Genomic DNA, 19,763 nt, shown 5'->3' with positions numbered 1-19,763 from the left:
CTCTCTCACCTGTTTTAGCCACTTTCTTTCCTGCTTTTAAACCTCTCTCCTTTTTTTTCAACCTTTCTTAGTTTGTTTTTATATTATGATTTCAGCGATAGTCGTGCATCTGTCAGTGTGACTTGGTACACATTGCACAATATTTCTTAAAACAGTGAAGTAATAGTTTCAATAACAGACAGCCCAGACACTGACAAAGCACTGGAGAAATGCTTCTTCAGATTGAAGATTAAGACTTAATTCAATTTTTTTCATTGTGTTCACTTTGAATGTATGCAAGAATTATTAAGTTAAATATTATGGTTCAATGGACCCTTTAGGAAAGATCAGACTTCCCTAACAACAGGGATCATTTTTTTTAATAAAAAGAATTTAAGTAAGCTTTTATTTTCTTTTTGGTTATTGTTTTAAAAGTTCATGCATATGTCTAAGATCCTTACAGGTAATATAGGGAATCTGACATAATTTTCCCATCGTAAAACTTAACACTGGTCAGGCCACTTAATGTGGTCTAGATTCCAAAATTCTGTGCAACCACCAAAATTTAGGAAGGAAGCCATAAAGACTAGAAAAATAAATTCAATCTAAAAAAAATTTAAAGAGATCGTGTAGTTGGCCATTTATGATCTTGTATAACAAATGATGAAATGTTATTTTCTTTATCATGGAGACCTGATATTTTCTATCTTCACTGAAGGTTAAACAAGAAGAAGTAGATTTGTTATAATGTATAATGGATATTGAGAAGGGTAAATTTCTAGACACTTAAAAATTATTCTTGAGATCTTTAACAAAATTAATAATCATTAACATTTTTATGCATTTACTATGTGGAAAAAGTTACCTGTATTACCAACAGAATTTTAAGAATGCAAAGTAGTTTCTGTATTTTGGAGACTTCACGTTTTAGACAGGTAAGAATCTAATCTACCTGGGATGATAAAAACAAGGCTGTGGCCAGAAATTCATTGAACTTAAACTCCCTTCCAACCCTCTGACTGAAGTCCACAGTTTATGATATGTTCAGCATTTAAGATGTTTAAAAGGTGATTATGTACAACTACTGAGAAATTACGCTGAGGGAGTGGTAAAATGTGCTCAATTAAAATACAAACACAACGGGCCCCCACCCCCCCACTCTGAGAAGCAGGACATTTGAGACTGTGCTACCAGCCCAGCGAGGCCTTGGGAAATGCCTAAATGACAGAACCATGTCATTTGGGGGAATTAATTATTGGGAAAGGTCACATGTAGTTGGAACTTGTCTTGACTTAATTAGAATTTAGTGAAGCACATCTCCTCAGCTTGGAAAGATTATCATTATAGGTAATAGTGACCAAAACGAGTTGTTAACCATACAAATTATTATTGGGAATGTGATGTGGATGGGGACGTTGATGGGGATGATGAATATGATGCAAAAGCGAAGTTTCCTTTGGACTTTGATTTTAGTGAGAGCGTTTTTCCAAGCATCGATAGACTATTTTACTGAGAGGAGGTGAGAAAGAAAATATAATTGCATAAATTAAATATCTCTTGCATGAGAAGATATATTTGTCCTATATTATTAACACTATAAATATGGGGGAACTATATTATTTTTTATAAAAATGTTTCATAATGAACCAGGAAAACGAAAGATTACAATTATGCGTTGAAGTCACTTACAGGGTTAAAAGTATTTTGAAGGATTATGTATAAAAGAATTATAGGTTAAGATTAGTCTTACAAATTTAATGAGAAATTCTTTAAAGGGGAGGAGTAGATTTAATTACACAAATAATATATATGCTTTATATCAGCTGAAAAATCTTTAGATTTGTGAAGATGTATGAATACATATATAGGATTCAAATAATATGAGCTAGGATATTCAATAAGTCAGAAGAGTGAATGACCAAGTATTTTAAACACTTAAAACATCTGAAAGTTACATATTTTAGATAGAATTTAATATCAGCAAATAACTGTGACTAGAATAGGAACTAAGGAAAAACCCAATGAGAAAGGAATTCGCAAATGTGTACCATTGATGGAGACCTATTTCAGTGCAACTCTGTTTAAGATTCTCCATCCAGCACTACTTCGTGATACCTCCAACAATAGCACTGAATGGAACCGAATCAGGTTTTTGATTCAGTTGGCTGCTTGGCAACCATGCACTGGCACATGATCAGATTAGCAACTGAGGAAGGAGGGCTGAATCCACCCTATTCCTTGAGAGGAAGTACTAAGAATCTGTTCCAATCTTAATTCAATCAGTACCAGAGCAAGGAGAGTCAGTAGCATGCGGATTTTCCCTTGTTGAACCCCCGCAGTGGAGATAGAGAACTGTGGTCACCCACCAACTACCTATAAATGTCCTTCTGTAGTCTCATCAAATAATTCAGCTCTTCTTTCCACCCTTCCTCTTGCTAACTTATCTTCCTTTACATATTCTACTGTGCAGTTTTAGAATTATATTTTTGACTCACCTTTGAATCTTTTTCAATTTATTCATATTTCTGTTAACAGGGAAGTTCCAAATCGAACAGAGAATTCTAATAAGAATTTATTTGCATTAAATTATAGAACATAGCTTAGAGATCCATCAGCTTTTTAAAAGACCAAAGTTACATTACAGAATGTTTAGAATCATGAACAGTTTATTCACTGGAGTGAAAAAAACTATGTCATATCTGGGCAAGGACTGTCTGTCCCAACACGGCTCCCTCAGCACCGTTTTTCTTTTTCTTTTCTTCTTTTTTTTTTTTTTGAGACAAAGCTGCAGTTAACATCTCTACGTATAATGCAGTTACAATGAAAAACTTCATCTTTTCATATATTCTTTGGAAGCAAAGCTTATTCCTCAGACTGCAGAGACCACAGCGATTGCATTTCTGATCTCTAGGATGACTTTAACTTGTCACACTTATTAATAATTTTATGTGTTGTTATAGATTTGATTCATGTAGATCATTACTCCTACCTCTTTTTTCCTAAAATAATATTTGTATATGTCTGTGTTCATGTGTGTGTCTTGTTTTCTGACTCTGAAATGTTTATTATGCCTTAGACAGTTGCCCCAGGGAGATTATGTAAAAAAGCCTGGAGATGGCGACTCTTTTTATAGCGACACCCCTCCTGGAGTCAGCACAAACTCAGCATCTAGTTCTAAGAAGAGGTCTGCTTTTCTGTCGCATTTTCAGATTTCTACCTGTTCCATCACACATTATTCCATTAGTCAGAACATTTCATTATTTTGCAGCAGGTTTGATTACTTCTTCCTTCTTTCTTGAATGTTGAAAAATAGTATCCTTTGTTCTTTGATTACTCTGATTCAAAATGCCATATGCTCAGAACCACTTGTCTAACGAATCAGACCAGAAATCCAAATGAAACAAAACAAAACAAAACGAGTAACATTAAATCTATATGGAAACCCTGGGGTTTTTCAGTCTAGCTTATGTGGCTTCAGAAACTGTACATAGTATTTCACAATATTTTTAAATGGTGAGCTTTATGTCATGTTTGGTAGTCAAAGAAAAAGGTTACTGCCATGCTTCAATAAAAGTAGTTGTTAAAATAAATCAGTAATATGAATGCTACGTTGAATATTTCTTAAATTTTAAATATATTAAAAGCTACGCTTGCTGTGAAAAAAAGATTGCTTCTCTGTGAATCATATATTTGAATATTATGATTTTGCCTTTTATGCCTGGAATGATTATTTCTAGACTTTATGACTTAGAGCTTGGTGGCCAAATTAATTTAAGTATATTTAATGTTTGCAAGTCTTATAATATTGTGGGTGGGGTTAAGATATTATTTCTATGTCTTAAACTTTGATGCTGTATTGCTCCAGGATTTTAAGGTGTATAACACCACTTAAAATTCTGCATGCTTTATACTTGCTTAATCAAATGAGCTGATAGAAGAAATAAGTAGTTGAATGTTTTAGGAAAGAAGACATTCCTAAAGAAAATGAGACATTCATTGAAGGATGCTAAAATTTTCCTGCGGAGAGTTTCTTTAAAGTTGTTGGTAGGGGTGTAATGTATAGGAAAAATGATTGGTAGCCCCGTGTATTACTTGGGGTGTAGTTCTTACTTTGTAGGTTGAAGAAAGGGAGATTGCTAGTTTATTGAAAGAAAGATCATCTCTTCTGGAGTTCTAAATAGAGTGAATCATCTGTAAAAATTCTGCGGTGGGTTTCACTCTTTATAAACAATCAGGAAAGAGAATAGAAGAAATTAGTTCCACACAGAGATCTGGGAACTCCATGTGGAACTGTCTTAAGCACGAAGAGGTGTTTTTACTCAATTAACATAGCTTAAAGCAAAAGTAAAAATACTAGTTTTTGCATGAGGAGTACAGTTCTGTGGAAGGACGTTCAAAAAGTTATTTTTAAAAATTTATTAGAGGCCTTTTGGCTAACAGAATAAGATTTACTTAAATTCTCTCAGCATATGAATTTTTTCTTGGCCAAATATTAAATTTCAAAGTAAATAATATGGTAAATAAGTGGAGAAATCAGTGGATTTCATCAGAATTTCTGTTGTCCTTCTGTACAAAATAGGCATCATTCTTAATTAGCAAATGATGTTGAAAAAGTTCCAATCTGGGGAATTAATATATAATAATTGTTCTGAGTTCCATTTATATTCTTTCATTAGTAGAAGGTTCAATATTAGCATTAACTGGAATGATATATGGAAAAGATTTTAAGTACAGTGCTGTTTTCTAAAGTTACCCAAGAAGAGTTTAAAATATTGATTTGAGTAATTTCCAGATTTTAGTAAAATCTCAATAATGGGTTATGACTTTTAAGCAGTTAAAAATTGTATCAAATTATGTGACTTATCCTAAGTATATGTAATTTGTTAAAATATGTTTCTCATGTGGCTCAAGGTAGGTGTGGAAGTTTTGCTTCTCGCAGACAGTCTATTTAAAGGCGGCAGGACACGAACAGCGGGAGGGCTAAGTGGTACACGCACGGGCCTCGTGGGAGTTACTTCCCCGACAACATCCGATTCGGTTCGGTTATTGGGCGATTAACTAACAGTGCTATGTCCTGGGGAGCCACATATGTGGAGAAAATGCCAATGCTAAGAAAATGTTACTGTTAAAGAAAAACTAAATACTACTTTGATAAAGGTTAGTCAGGTTAAATAGAGCAAATCTTAATGAAATCTCTTACAAGTCCATGTTGTCATAATATTTGAATGGAAACCATTGCTTTACAATTAAGAAACATCTATGGTGGGACCCCATTATAACTGCTGTTTGGGTTGCATAACCGAAACATGTAGTGAATTTGCTGTATGTAGTTGTGTTCCGAGGAATGTAACTGGCTTGCCTTGTATCCTGATACTTTTCCTTTATAAGCTATAATAATGGGGTTCCATTGTATTTGACTTTTCTTAAATTGAATGTTGTGTAATTCTGCCTTCTTCATGAAGACTTTCATGTTCTGTTCATTCTTTCATTTCAGATTTTTCTTTCTTGATTTATTTTATTTATGCACAGCAATGCTTAGAAATCTTGCTTATGATTTCTAAACATTCATTTGATTATATTTGTGAACATTATGTACACATTTTCAATTTCAGGTCAAATGGGCTCTCTCATTCTTGGAGTGAAAGGATTCCAGACACAAAACATATTGCAGACATCTGTGAAAATGGGCGACCTCGAAGTAACTCTTGGCAAGGTATAGGGTGGCGTTCTGAGTCCGTCTGTCCTCATAACTCAAGTTCTATATTCTGTGGTCCCTGGTTGTAAAGACATGTTCTTTTCTGTAAGCTCTTTAGCTCTCCTCCCAGTAGACAGGAGGGCATTTATTATGAGTTCGGTTATTTTTTCTTGGATGGGAAATGATGGGATTTGATAGCACCAGGGCACCAGACACATGGAAAAGGCTGCCCTCTGGGTGATGATGCTGGATGTGAATCATACCCACTGGAAATACCATGTAATTAAACATATGGTGATTTTTAACTTATATGCAAATCTACCTATAAACCGTCTTTTTTTCAGGTAACCTGGGAGGCAACAGAAAGAAAATCAGAGGCAAAAGATTTAGACCTCGGTCTAATTCAACTGAGTAAGTCTGAACCTCTAATGGAAAAAGGCGTTCCAGGGTCCTGTGCAGTTAGAGTGTGAAGAGTTAATTAACCAGGTCATCAAAGAACTGTAAACCGTGCCTCTGGTCTTAGTTTTGTCTTTCGATTCTTTTTTTGCTATTTTAAAATTAACCATGGCTTTTCTCTTTTACATAGGCATCTCCGCAACTGTGCCCAAACCAATACTCACTGATAGCCGGGGGTCTCGCCCTTGTGCAGGCTTTTCCTCCAGTAACCTGCCATTGTGGTGTCTTGGTTCCGTTTGAAGGGAATTTTGATAACATTCCTTTCTTCTCATCACCCGGGGGGCCAGCCATTGCAGAGGGCTCACCCTTCCTCTCCCCAGTATTCACACAGCCTGGAAGCATCAGGGGGCAATCCCCACCGTCCAGAACCTAATACTGCTCACGGTGTGAAGCCACTGCTCTGAGGCCTCCTGGCTGCCATCTAAGCATTCTCTCAGACTCATGGAATTAGTTTCCCTTTTAAATTTTCCTTCTGAGGACATTTAAAAGGTCTTTTGCCTAAACTTGCTCTTTAACGGAATCATTGTCACTAAATGCAACACTATCCATTTTGACTGATAGCCACTCATTTTTTTTAAACTGGGGATTGGGTCTGAAGTTACATTTAAGTCATTTATAATGAGGTAAACACCATGCACATTTTTTGTTTGTTTCTCCACTTAATATAAGTACAAGCAAAACCCACCTTCCCCAAACCCTTATCTCCCATCACGTAATAAAGCACATCCTTGCCATCCTTCTGGACCTTGCCACCAGGTTTTAGTTAACCAAACTTTTTGGACCCATCAAAATTTTTTTTACTGTTATCTGACTGCAGTACTAGTTATTATTCCCAGGATTGGTTTTGCTTCTTTATGCCTAAATAGTTTTTAAAAATGTCAATAGCAGGTATTTGTTAACTGCTTGTCAGAAACTTACGTTAGCTTTCCCATCATATCCCCTGCCTTTCTGAGTCCAGGACAATAGCATTGCCCTGAAATTCGGACCTTTCTGCTGTTGGTACTTTCTTATAAGTGGCTTGTAAAGTTTATTAGGGGACATTTTAGCATAGAAACAATAGATAGGTTCAAGTGATACCATTGCATGGTCCAGAATGGCGCCATAGAACTCCATCATAAATACCTAATCTGTTAGAGTTTATCTTACACATTCCCAAAGTGCTTGGATGCTTTAGGACTCATTGTGGATAAACTCTTCTTGGAATGTTGTTTGATTTGTTTTGCATGAGGTCACCTGGTACGAGCTCCTTAGCTTATCTCAGCTGCTCGGGACAGTGCAGATACAACTGCAAAATGTTCTTCAGAACGTCCATTTCCTACTGCTTAGTGTTCTTAACAGCATTTCCTATGATGAAGCTTTAAAAACTCCTAAATAAAAAAAAATCCAATCTTTATATTAAAGCTATGAGTTTAGGACCCCAAGAGTACTTGGTATTTAGCAAGATTCATAACAGTATTGTTTAGAGTAATCACTACTTTTAAAAAAAAATTTCTGTAAAATTCCCATTCATATCATATGATCAATATTGTGCTACTAAATAGCCCTTGAGACATCTTGCCTGTGAGATAATTCAGTAATAATATTTAATAATGGAATTATCTTTGCAAAAAGGAAATATTAAGGACTCCCTCAGATTTTTCAGACTTTCAGATTGGAGTCACATTTCTCGTGTCACCTAAGTAGAGACAGGCCCATGACGCTGACCACTGTTCTCACATTTCCACGTACCACATAGTACAGACGCTATGTATTTTTCTTAAAAGGAATACTAATACATAGCATATCGAGAATTATGTCGACAGGTGTCTTTTTACACTCTCCATATTTCTTAAATAATCCTATTTGCTTCTGATGTAACAACGTCATTTGTGTGACAGTACGAGGAGCAGAATGGCCCTGGACAAGCACACCTTTCTTTATTTTTTAGACTAAGAGGTATTATCAGGCCTATTATTCCAACACTCCTTTTAGCATCTCATCATCCCAAAGGAGGATGAGACATCAGGACACGAATTAAAACGTGCACCACAGAATGCATACTCTGCTAACTGACAGCATAAAATATCTTTGTTTAATGTGTTGTTTTTCCCCTGAAAGCTTTCGCATCTTCCTCACTGTTGTACATGATGTAAAAAAAAAAAAAAAAGTTTTTGGCTTAGACTCTGTATTATATATTGTGTTTTTACAGGAGGGAGCCCCAAGCACCTGAGCCTGGGCACTCCCTCGCCCAGACAGTCCCATCCCAAGGCATAAACCCAGGGGGCTCTGACAGCCCCCAGACAGGGAGTCGGGATCACAGGTCAGTCTCCACCTGCCCCTTCATTCTGGGCTGCCACTTAATTTCCCTCCGAGTCCCTCCCTTGGCTGAGAGCAGGGTCATTTGATCTCTGACCCCGCAACGTCTGCTCACAAGGGGTCCTGGTCCAGCCAGCACCAGCTAATTTTCCTCTGCCTTTCCATCCTGGAGAACGCAAAGAGCTCTCCTATCCTGTCTAATGCATTTTTTATTTTTTTTGCATGTTGCGCTACAAGCCAAGTCAAACCACATAGGCAGGTTTATAGCGGTTCGATAAAATCCCATCACTCCAGCCACCACGACTGGGGATATTAGGAAGCCCCCTGTAAAGACACTTTCATGGCAGATCCCCAGAAGGAACAACAATTGAGAGGTCCCTTCAGTGACCTCTAGTGAAGTGAACACAGCCTTCTGAGATGCTCCATGAGATGGAGGAAGAGGTCCATCACGTGCAAGTCAAGCCATATGGCTGTATGTTTCATGGAACAGCCATGGTACCAGTCCTTTGAGCTGCTAAGATTGTCAGTGAAAGGAACACATGTCTCCTCGTGGATGTGGCCAACTGCCTGTGGGTGATTCAGTTTGCTGTGTGGCTATGTTTCACCGATGACAACAGCTGCATGGGCTTTTTCTATGGTTTCCCCCAGGCCAGAGCATTCACTAGTCTTCATCTGTGGCTGCACTTGCTTTTTGACTTTTTCTTTTTGTTTGGAGTCTCAGTGGAAATATTTATGCAAGTTTTAATTGGCTATCTCTGTGAAAAGCACAAGTTGGCAATGATTGTGGCTAAAGGCAAAAGTACTGTGAGTTGCTCCTGAGTCAGGTGACACTATCTCAGCAAAAATGGTCTTATAAGCATATAAAGTACCCCACCCTTCCCTGGGGGGAGGTAACTTCATGAATTCATTTTGTGACATACCACTGTTATAGCCCAAAACGAGGAAAAGGACTATGGAAAAAATAATCTAATTTGTTCATGTAACTGTAGAAATATAGTCTTGATTTAAATGGACTTACAAACTAAAACCAAATATGGAGGAAAGAAGCGAACTTTAATCACAAATACTATATTTTATAATTTCCCCTGGTTTATTTCTAAATAACTTGAGAAGTTTTATAGAGCTTGGATCTTTATTGCCTATAGTGTTTCTAGAAGTTACTTTTCAAATGAGAAAACTCAGTAAAACCTCCCAGTTCCTCCAAGACTGAATTTGTTGAATCTGTATCTGTTTTAAAAGAGAAAATTCTAAGGGGATGTACTCTTGCTTGGCTCCCAGGGTAAAAATAAAAGGAAACTCTGAAAAAAACAAAAACCTTGCACTCCCAATTTTATTACCTTTAAGATTTTCCTTTGTGCAGTAATTCTGATGGAGACTTGGCCAGATCCATCAGGGAAATGATAACTAAGGTCTTTATTATTGGCTGGCAATCGCTCACCTGGTGTTCAGACTCTCAGAAGGCAACTTCTGAGGGCCCCTTCACAATGGACACAGGAGCCTGTAGTCTGGAGTGCACGAAGACGAGGAAGGAACACTGCGGCTGCACCTCAGTTACAAAACCTGGGTTCAAGATCACGGAGGCCTGTCTGGACCACACTTAATGTGCGTTGGGGCTCCAGGATCAGAAGGGTGGGACCTTTTCTGCTCCTTATAGAGCCACTTGGAGCACCTGTCTTGTTAATTCCAGCTTGGGATCTGCTGTCAGGAGAAAGACAAAGGCCATGTAAAATCTTTCCTTTCATACTGGAATGAGAACTTTGAGAAGTTTGCTCCTTTTAATTGTGTGTGGGGGTATAGGCCCAAACACCAGGTTGGAATTGCGGCCAGCTCAGTGTTCTCAGAAAGCACTGTTATCATTTGAAAATCAAGGAGCCAAATGAGAGGTGGCCTGGAAAATGCCACTATGGAGGTGGGTGAATGGGATTGCTGACAGAACTGTGATTGACAGGGAGCTCCTTTGTCACTTAGGGAAGCCACTGGGAAGGCTTTCCTGAAATGTGGAGTACGTTCCAGAATGCCTTGGGCCTTGTAGCTGCGTTTGCCCTCACGTGATTGTATAGACTGCCTCATACTCACCCAGCACCCATCCTGGTTTATTTGCCATGGTCACTTGCATTTGGAGGGTGAAGAACATCCTTGCTAAGCTTGTGCTGTGTATTTTCAGATTTTCTATCTTGTTCTGCTTTCTTTGTTCCTTCCATTGCTTTCTGCAGGTATTTAAACCCATGGTTCAAAAGAGACTATAATGTAGCTAAGTGGGTAGAAGATGTGAATAAAAACACTGAAGGACCATACTTTAGGTATTTTACAAATTAATTTTATATCCTTTTCAAACTTTCCCAGCACATACAAATACTGTAGTGTGATTGGCTCTCTATCTTGTATCTCCCAATACAAGTTCCCCGAGGTGGAAAGGGACCTTGTTTCTTTGCTGCCTTTTGATCTATGTTTTTGGTTTCATGATCAAGTCCAGTTCTTTTCTGAATGTTTCAAATGAAGCCATTTGAAAGGGTTGCCATTAGTGCATGTCCCTATCACCATCTTGAGCTTTTTAGTAGCTTTCTCTTCATTTTATGCTATGTAGTGTTCTATGGGCATGAAACATCCTTTCCACTAATGAAGAAGCACTATTAACCCGAGTAATTTATTTTCTAGAATTTAGTGATTCCATAGTGCATTTTTCCTACTTACCGCTTTAAGAGTGCATAGTGCATACGAAAACTCAAGGAAAAGCATGGAAACTAAATGCAATTAGTGGAATTTTACTTCGAGTAAAAACAGTGATGTGCTGGAACTTGACCGTTATTGAGAGAGTATTGGCCACAGGAGAGTGTATGAACTGAGTGTGGTTTTCACCTGTTCAGCGCACCCGTTGGCTCCCGGAGAGGGGCCGCACTGACCGTTGTTTCGCAGCTTCTCAGCGAACCTAAGGAACTTTTCATTCCAATAAAAAATGTCATGTCTAACACTTCAGCTAGAACACCAAGCAGATGTGAGACATGTTCTTGATTCACAAACAAGCAGATAGAGTCTCTGTACATTTAAGAAACTAGCGTATTTACTGAAGTCACTGCAGCTCTGTGTAACATTAGAAGTCAAAGAGAATTTCCAAGAGCTTAATGGCATTTTTTCACTCTTCATAATATCAGAGTGACTTCCTAGAGATAAATGTCTGCTGTATACCTGACTCCTGTGCGACAGTTACCATAAAGAAGAAATATAGACTGAACTGTTTCCTCTTCTGAACATAACAATAAGCTTTCAGATTATTTATTGCCACAACTTGGGTCAGCATTTAACAGATATCAAAGTATATATGTGAATTTAACTCTCAGCACCCATATAAGGTGGGCTTTCTCTTCCTGTGTACCATTTAGTTTAGATGTGTATAGTTTGAGAAAATGATTAGACTTACTGCATTTTAATTGGACCCGTGCATCTGCATACGCCCAGGGAAAGCATAACCCCTGCCTGCTCACAGAAATATACCCTGCTTCTGTGCCCCACCGTGGCCTCCTGCCCTGTCCCTCTGCTTATACCACTTTCCACTGAGCCTCATGCACACACACTCACATTCAAACATCACACCCTCACCTGTAGCTCCCAAGATGGCCAACGTCAGGAAGACAGGTAAGATGGTTTTGAACGTTATTTGGAATCTTGGCGCACCTGCAGTCCCATTTCTCCTTTCTGTCTTCCTCAGGCTTGTGGGCAGATTGTAATTCGGATCAGTCATGGAACTAAAACAGAATGACTTTGGTCCTGTGTGGACCAGGGCTTTTATACCTAAATGGGCTTAGCCCTTTTGTCGCAACAACTAATGAAATGGTACCCAGGAAGAGTTGATGCACCTCCCCTGGGTGAGCTGAGTGGTTTGTGTGGCTCCCAGAGAAGAGTTCACATTTTTTCAAGCCGACGCCCAGGTCTGCCCAGAAGCCACGTGACTACGCGCAGTTTGGATGGGGAAATGCTTTAGCGCCCCCAGTTGCACGTGCAAAGCCGCAAGGGCAGTTTAAGAGGGTTCCTTGATCTCCTCTCTTTGTATGAATGCGGGTGTCTTTGGTGGATAGTCACATTAAGAATTAATTATTGAAGATCCATATTTGTGTTCAAAGGCTAGATATAATTCAGCGGAGGGTTATAAGTTACCTGTCATTTTGGGGGTTGTTAAGCGTTACACTGCTCAGACTTGAAAATCAACACAAAATTTCTATGGAAGTGGTGAATAATTGAGCTCTCTCAGGTCTTGTAACACAATGATTCTAATACAACAGTAAGAATTTCATCCACTCTCCACCCAAGCCAAGTCTCACTTTGGAGGCCCAGGTGCTTCCGCAGCTTGGCCATCTTCTTTGCCAACCCCATGCTTAAGCTCGGGCCTGCTCCATCTGCCACCAGGCCACTCGGGATTCTCTCTCCCGCCAGAACCGCCAATGAGGGCAGAGGTCACTTTGCTAATCACCCTGTGGGGACTTTGCGAAGGCAGGGAACTGGCCCAAAATACAGCTCAGCATTTTAAAATGTGGTATCCACATCACTACAAAAAGAAAAGTAAACCCCAAAAGACTTTGAGGGACCAGAGGGCCTCAGCTGTGCTCCCTTCCCCAGTGCTCGTATGAAGGCAGTTGCTCAAATTGTGGGCGGACATGCAGGACATTAGGCAGGAGCAGGTGAGGTCAGGGCAAGAGAATCGTCTCCCCACAACTAGATCCCGGAGGTAGTTCCCTTGGCGACAGTGCTCTACAAGTTCTGGAGGCATCCTTACTCTGGGGTGTTATCCAGTTGCTTACTCACCTTATCAATGGATTTTGAGTGCACTTCCATGACCTTATGGAACATGCTGTAACTCTGAAAAGAAATTTATTAACTGTCACGTATTGAGTATATACCATGTACCTTTACTTCTCACAACATCATGAGAGGTAGGCATTCTTATTCCCTTTCTGCGGATGGAGGAAACTGAGGCACAACGAGTAGCTCAAGGTAGCACAGCCAGTGTCAGGGCCGGAGTTACGAGCCAGGCTCCAAATGCCTCCAAAGCCTGTCCTCCTTCCATTTCGCTGCAGTGACCTAAAAGAGCCCGGTGGACAGGGACTATTTACATTCTATCCTAGGACATTTTATAAATCATTCTGGATTAGGCTACTATCAAATTTGGATAGGCACACAGTCAAGAGGTGGACCTGCGTTCCCTGTGTTTGACAGGCCTGGTATTTGCCTGGTCTCAGGAGGCAGAAGGGAACTGGGATTGGCCTTGCAGGCATATGCACTAAAGGCAGGCTAGAGGGCTGATGTAGCCCCGAGATACACCAACATCCATGGCACACAGACACGCTTGCACTATGTAATTCTAAATGACACCCACCATGGCTATGATGGTTTACAAACACACAGTGATGATGTGGTTAGCATTTTTCCAAAGATTACAAGTGAGTGAGCTGGGCTGGCACCGGGTTTCAGGAAAGCAATTGGAACCACCAGGGTCAGAACACAGCCCAGACGTGGTTTTAAAGAAATACATTGAACATTTGTGAGAATTGTTACATTTGTTTTTGTTTTCTCTAAACTAATTATAATTGACCCCATCATATTCTCTCCTCTTACTTGGACTCCTGCTGTGGTGCTCTCCATCCCCCCAAGAGAATCCCCGTTATGCTGTGGCACTGCACCACTCCCCCAGACTCCAGGGCCCCAGGCCCCTGCCCCAGCTAAAACTGTCCTGCTTGGTTTCTCTGCCCTTCAGGGTCCAAGTGTTGGTTAACTAGTGCGTCTTTGTGAGAAGTAGTGTAAGTGCAATTTCTCTGGGGTTCTGGAGAATACCTCCCCTTTTGTTTTAAGTCAGTATTGGCTTGGGCCATGGAAAGACATTTGAAGGGAAGACTGGACTCTCGGCCGTCCTCGTTGGCATGGCCGTGTACGTGTACGAAGCTGGTCATTGCGACCCATGGCCAAGCGGATGGCTGGCGTGACTTTGAAGCTCTAAGCTAATGGCTCATGCTGAAGACACATGTACTGCAGCAAATCCGACTTGTCTTGCGTGAGGCCCTAACGTAACTGAGAAGTAGTTATTTGTTGGTGTACCTGACTAGCTTGCTTGAACTTGGATATCTTGTCAGTAGTGAGTAGGCTAAAAATCCAAATCGAGGTTAACGTCCTTTGTTTTAGAAAGATGTACTTAAATATCTAAATAAAAAAGTTTGTCCTCATTCTATACATGCTGAATTTGTTTACTAAAGATCATAGCCATACTTTGAAAATCATTATTCTATACATGCTGAATTAGAAAAATACGCCGTAGTCCATTGCCTTAGAGGATTTGAAGTACTCATATTCTTCGATCTACCCACCTGCTCCGCAGTGGAGAGCGTTAACACGAGAGAGGTCAAACCCCCAGAAGATTCTGACAGGTTCACACTGAGCAGTGGTCCTGGACATTTTCCAAAAACAGAGGGAACATTAGGGATTACAGATTAAAAGTAGACTGAATCACTCTTGATTCTTACACTTGATTGAAAATGTTCACTTCTATCTCAGGATTTGCAGGAAGAGTTACTTTAAAACATTAGCTTGTATTCAGTGTCCATAAAATAGAACCATTTGAAAACTCTGTCAGACCCAGAGCAAAGGATAAAAATGGGTGGGGACTAAAATTTAAAACGAGGGAGAAAACAGACACCTTTATGCGGTTCTGCAGTGTGGGCACCAGATCTTCCCCTGCCTCATATCGCTCACCCCCAGCTCTCCCTGGCTGAGTCAGGCACTCGCAGGATGCAGATGAGGTGCAGTCTAGCGAGATAGGTACTTCTACTCCACAGTGCAGGGTAAGCAGATCGGTGGTGTGGGTCATTACCACCTTGCAGCAGGAACTGAGGAGTCGTGGATGCGAAGTGGTGGCATTTGTGAACGGATAGCTACCTCCGAGTCGCCGCATCTCTTTTCCATTGTATGGCGTGGCTTCACACTTTTCCCGCTCAGCTGTTTATTTTTTTTAACTTTAAAGACAAGATGGCAAATATGGGCTTTTCCACTGTGCTCAGTTTAGTCCCAGATATTACCACTGCACATGCAGAATCAAACTAGAACAGCATGATACATCAAGAGCTTCCAGAGAGCTTTCATATGGAATAACTCCATGATGGAGAGAACGTGTTATCCAAATAGGAAGGGGTCTTGTCATATTGTGTTTGTTTTGGTTTAGCAAAACTCCAGAGTATAGCTCCCTTATTGGCATACCGAGTGTACCCTACATGAGTTGTCAAGGTCCACTCCCACGGCCTAGAATCCTCCCCTGTGCAGACATGCAGACTGCAGGGACTAATCAGACCATTTCTGTATGTTCTCATCAGACTCTGTTTGGCTGGAACTCTGCACTCCTTACTGCTTGCATGTTTACTAATTTATTATTAAAATCTCCGTACTTGCCTTTGTTCTTTCACAACTAACACAGTGGCCTCCGAATGCATGAGTTTTGTGTGAATTGGTATGGAACTTAGCAAACTAATAATCATAGCAATTGTATTTGGGGACCTTAATAATATAATTGGAATAAGTATGCCAAAAATAGTTTTTATTGTAAGTGGTAAAAATAAGGCAGAATATTGAGGTGTTGTATACTTAATTTACCATTATGAGCTCTTAGAATAATATTACCCCTTCTCCACTTTAGCTTTCTGTTCTATAGGAAACTTCATTCTTGGCTTTCTAGTTGAAAGTATGATTCTGTGTACTAACATTTAAACAATCCATTGCAGTTATGAAATTAGGAAGATAAAATTCCAGCATTCCAGTGTTGCGAATGACAGATTATCTCCCAGTAGCTAGCCCTGTGCAGTAGTGGCCTGTGAAAGTAGAAATCAGAGGGTTTGTTCTGAACCCACTTTTCAGTTATTTGCAAAAGGTATTATGCCATCGCATAATATTTATTCCATGTGTTCTCAACGCCTCAGGACTTTATCTCCTGCCAAGTCTCCTTCTTCATCAACTGGGTCTATTGCCTCCAGCAGAAAATACCCCTACCCAATGCCCCCACTTCCCGACGAGGAGAAGAAAGTGAACCGACAAAGTGCCCGGGTACGTGAGAACGTCTTCCTTATGCTGATGTCCTCAGTTGTTATCATTGATCTTTGAGTTCATGTTTTTTAAAAAGGACTCTTTTGCCTTCTTTGTTCATAAGCAAAAGAAAAATTTTTTTGAAAAATACAGGATTCTTGGGGCTTTGGGGCTAGGTTTATATTTGCAAATTAGTTTAATCACTGCATTGATAAATTCTAGAAATATTTGGTATGTATTAATGACTTATTGTCACATATTTGTATCTTTTATTATTCAGTGTCTATTCAACCTGGAACAGACAAAAACAGAATGTCTTTTGCTTTATCAGTTTTTCAATATCCCTGGAAATGCCAGAGATTAAACTAGCCTGGTTTCCATGCCCTGTTTGTTTGCTCAGGCCTTTCACTGGCTAATAATAACCAACAGCATTTCAGAAGTAGGATCCGGGGACAGAAAATCAGATCAGTGTCTTGGAGATGAGGGTAGAGTTTGGCAATAAGGAAAGAGAGCTTCAAAATTTGTAATATTTAGAGTATGATAAAGGGTGTGGTGAAATTTAACAACCTTTTATATTTTAAAAAAGCCAGATTTAACACTACATATTGAGTTGATTATTTTTATAAAAATATGACTCGCCAGAAGTTTCATTTAAATGCTAAGTCCTCTTTTACATCTTAATCATGATTCTAATCAGTCTCAGGTTCCCAGAACAGATCCATTATGTGAAATGTGAGATGCAGTGGAGTTTGGAGAGGCAGGCCAGCTCTCAGTCTTAAGTGAAAAATGTAATTGAAGAATAATTACTGTAATTGATGTCCAGGCTCTGTTATGATCATTTATATTATAATGTTGATCTTCTCAGAAATAATGTTTGCAAAAAAGGTTATATAAAACAAATCTTTAGAAGCTTGGGCAGCTCTGTCTGCTTGTGGGTCCTAGGTTCCTAGGCCTTTTGGTTTTGAAAGATACTTCAAGACGTCTTTGATCCTGAACTTAAATTATGGGGTTCGAGGTAAACAGGGATCATTCAAATTTTGATGCCCTCAACTCAAAGTCCGTAAGAACACACATTAAGAGCTGATTATGTCACTGTAATAAAAAAGACTTTACAAACAATTAGTGGTACTTTGTTAATCATACAAAAATTATCTCCATATGTTAATATGGGAAATGGTAAAAGATGGAAAGGAAGAAGGTAACTCAGATTCCCAGCATCCAACCTTCAGGGCTTAAAAAAAGACTTGTTAATAGGCATTTAGTTTTTCCTGATGTACTTATGTGGTGATGAAATCTAAAGGAATCGCACTCCTTCCCTCCCCTGGGAATTGCCAAAGCATAATATTCTACTCTTTCCCCCATAAATTGTCCACACTTGCTTTTTCTACTTGGTGAAAATCTCTCGGCTGTTGCCATGCCAGGGTACAGATTATTAATGAAAATGACAGATCCCCAGAAGAAATGGTTGACTGTGGCCCCTTCCCTGGGTTGAGTGGGGCAGTTGTACGGAAGGCCTGGTTCCTTCCGTCCACTGTGGACCATCTACAGGCTCATGTAGCAGCATCCTGCGGAGTAGGCAGCCCCTATCTCTAGGCTGTCTGTATGGGCTGTGGAGAATCGAACTAGCAGATCTTTCTATCAGCACCTCCTCCATTACAGCTGTCCAGCCATGGCCAAGGTCATGCATTGTTCCAAAGGTGATAGGTTGGCAGCTCTCAGCTTCTGTTACCTCACAGGGATAACTGTGCCCTTCAGGTTTTCCCAGTGTCGTTACTTTGTGCCTCTCTTCTTTCTGTAAGCTGTCATTTATTTTTTAACCCCCATAACCATTTGTGCGGGAGCTGGGCTCACTGAGGTCTGCACCCTTTACTACCCAATGCCGTTGTCTGAGCATGTTAGAGCGTCCTTCCCTCAGACACCTTGGGAGTCACTCATCTTCCCTTGTCCCCACCAGCAGGTATCAACCCCCCACAGCGGTCCTCACAGCTGGGAGACTTGGTTTCAAAAGCAGGGGATGGGTGTCTTTTCAATGGCCCAGGGTAGATAACATGGGCAGGTGTACCACAGTCCTTTGTGGTAGCCCCCATGGGCATCGGACTGAGATTTCCATGGAGATACAAAAGAACATATCAACGGAACCTATATAGAAATATCCACTTAGTCCTTTACCTAGTTCTTCTTTTTCTTCCCCAGAAACTCATTAGTTACATAATGACGTGCCCCAGCCAAGTTTCCAGTAAAAATGGAAACTGGATGCAACTTAAGTCACACTTAGTCTTACTTAGGCTTCCTTTGTTCATGCTTATAATAATGAAACCCAAGTCATATTGTCTGGAAACATGTGATCAGCTTGATCTATTTTTTTAAATCAGCCTGCCTTCTCTGGCGCACTGAGTTGCATTCATATTTAATCACGCCGAAGTTGTTTCCAGCCCATTAAGGCAATTACTGAACATCACAGAAGTTAGATATGAAACCAGGGCCAGTATAAAGAACTGGTGGCAGAGGCAAGGAGAGGGAAGAGGTGAGGGAATTAAGGAATTGACATCCTGCCCTGGATGCATCACTGTACTCTGATATGTCAGCTCCCACGAGAGTACAGTTTGCTAGGAGGTAGCAATGCAATTGGAGGGTGTATAACCCGGTCATAGGCCCAGGGCAGTGATTTTTAAGTGGGTGGTGGTGGTACTGATGGAATTATACTTCCCTGAGGTCAGTACTTCTCAGTGTTGACTGTATAGGGGGTTGTTTGAAAGGCGTTTAAAATACACTGGTGCCGGAGTCCCACTCAGAGAGACTTTGATTAGGTGCACTGCCTGGGCATTGGGTTTTTTAAAGTGCCCCCAGATCACTGAGATGGGCAGGTGGATTGAGAACCACTGCTCTAACTGGCTCTATCAGAGTCCTGGGGAAAGAAGGGTATACTTTATTCTATTTTAAGAGTTTATTTTTTTATTTTTAAAGAATGGGGAAGGGAGGGAGAAAGAGAGAGAGAGAAACACTGATGTCAGAAACATCCATCAGTTGCCTCTTGCATATGCCGCCAACCGAGGACCTGGCCCACGACCCAGGCATGCGCCCTGACCGGGAATCGAACAGGCAGCCTTTCACTTTGCAGGACAATGCCCAACCCACTGAGCCACACCAGTCAGGTCAAGAACTGTGCAGTTTAAAAAAAATAATATTTTAAATTATTTATTTGAGACACAGTGTTGAATTTTTTAAAATTTTTGAGTTCCATTAAATTGAGGATGTGAAGGGTTTTTGTATTAAAAGATGACAGTTGTTA

General features: G+C 40.1%; 1 protein-coding gene across 11 annotated transcripts in view; it reads left to right on the top strand.

Moving 5' to 3' along the window:
* ADAM22 (ADAM metallopeptidase domain 22) overlaps window positions 1–19,763 on the top strand; it is a 221,584-nt gene that overhangs the window by 194,908 nt on the left and 6,913 nt on the right. For 2 of the 11 annotated variants that reach the window (XM_045194376.3, XM_053926447.2), the window contains 4 exons: window positions 5,592–5,692; window positions 6,019–6,085; window positions 8,319–8,429; window positions 16,372–16,495. In XM_045194376.3, coding sequence (XP_045050311.2) covers window positions 5,592–5,692; window positions 6,019–6,085; window positions 8,319–8,429; window positions 16,372–16,495 — 403 coding nt within the window. Of the gene's footprint in view, window positions 1–3,055; window positions 3,251–5,591; window positions 5,693–6,018; window positions 6,090–6,260; window positions 8,277–8,318; window positions 8,430–10,638; window positions 10,726–16,371; window positions 16,496–19,763 lie in introns of those variants that run through there. The other 9 variants (XM_045194380.3, XM_045194382.3, XM_053926450.2 and 6 more) reach the window with 8 other exon arrangements.

Source organism: Desmodus rotundus, chromosome 6 (assembly GCF_022682495.2).
Source record: "Desmodus rotundus isolate HL8 chromosome 6, HLdesRot8A.1, whole genome shotgun sequence".
Lineage (NCBI taxonomy): Eukaryota > Metazoa > Chordata > Mammalia > Chiroptera > Phyllostomidae > Desmodus > Desmodus rotundus.
This window is presented reverse-complemented; position numbering and strand designations above follow the sequence as displayed.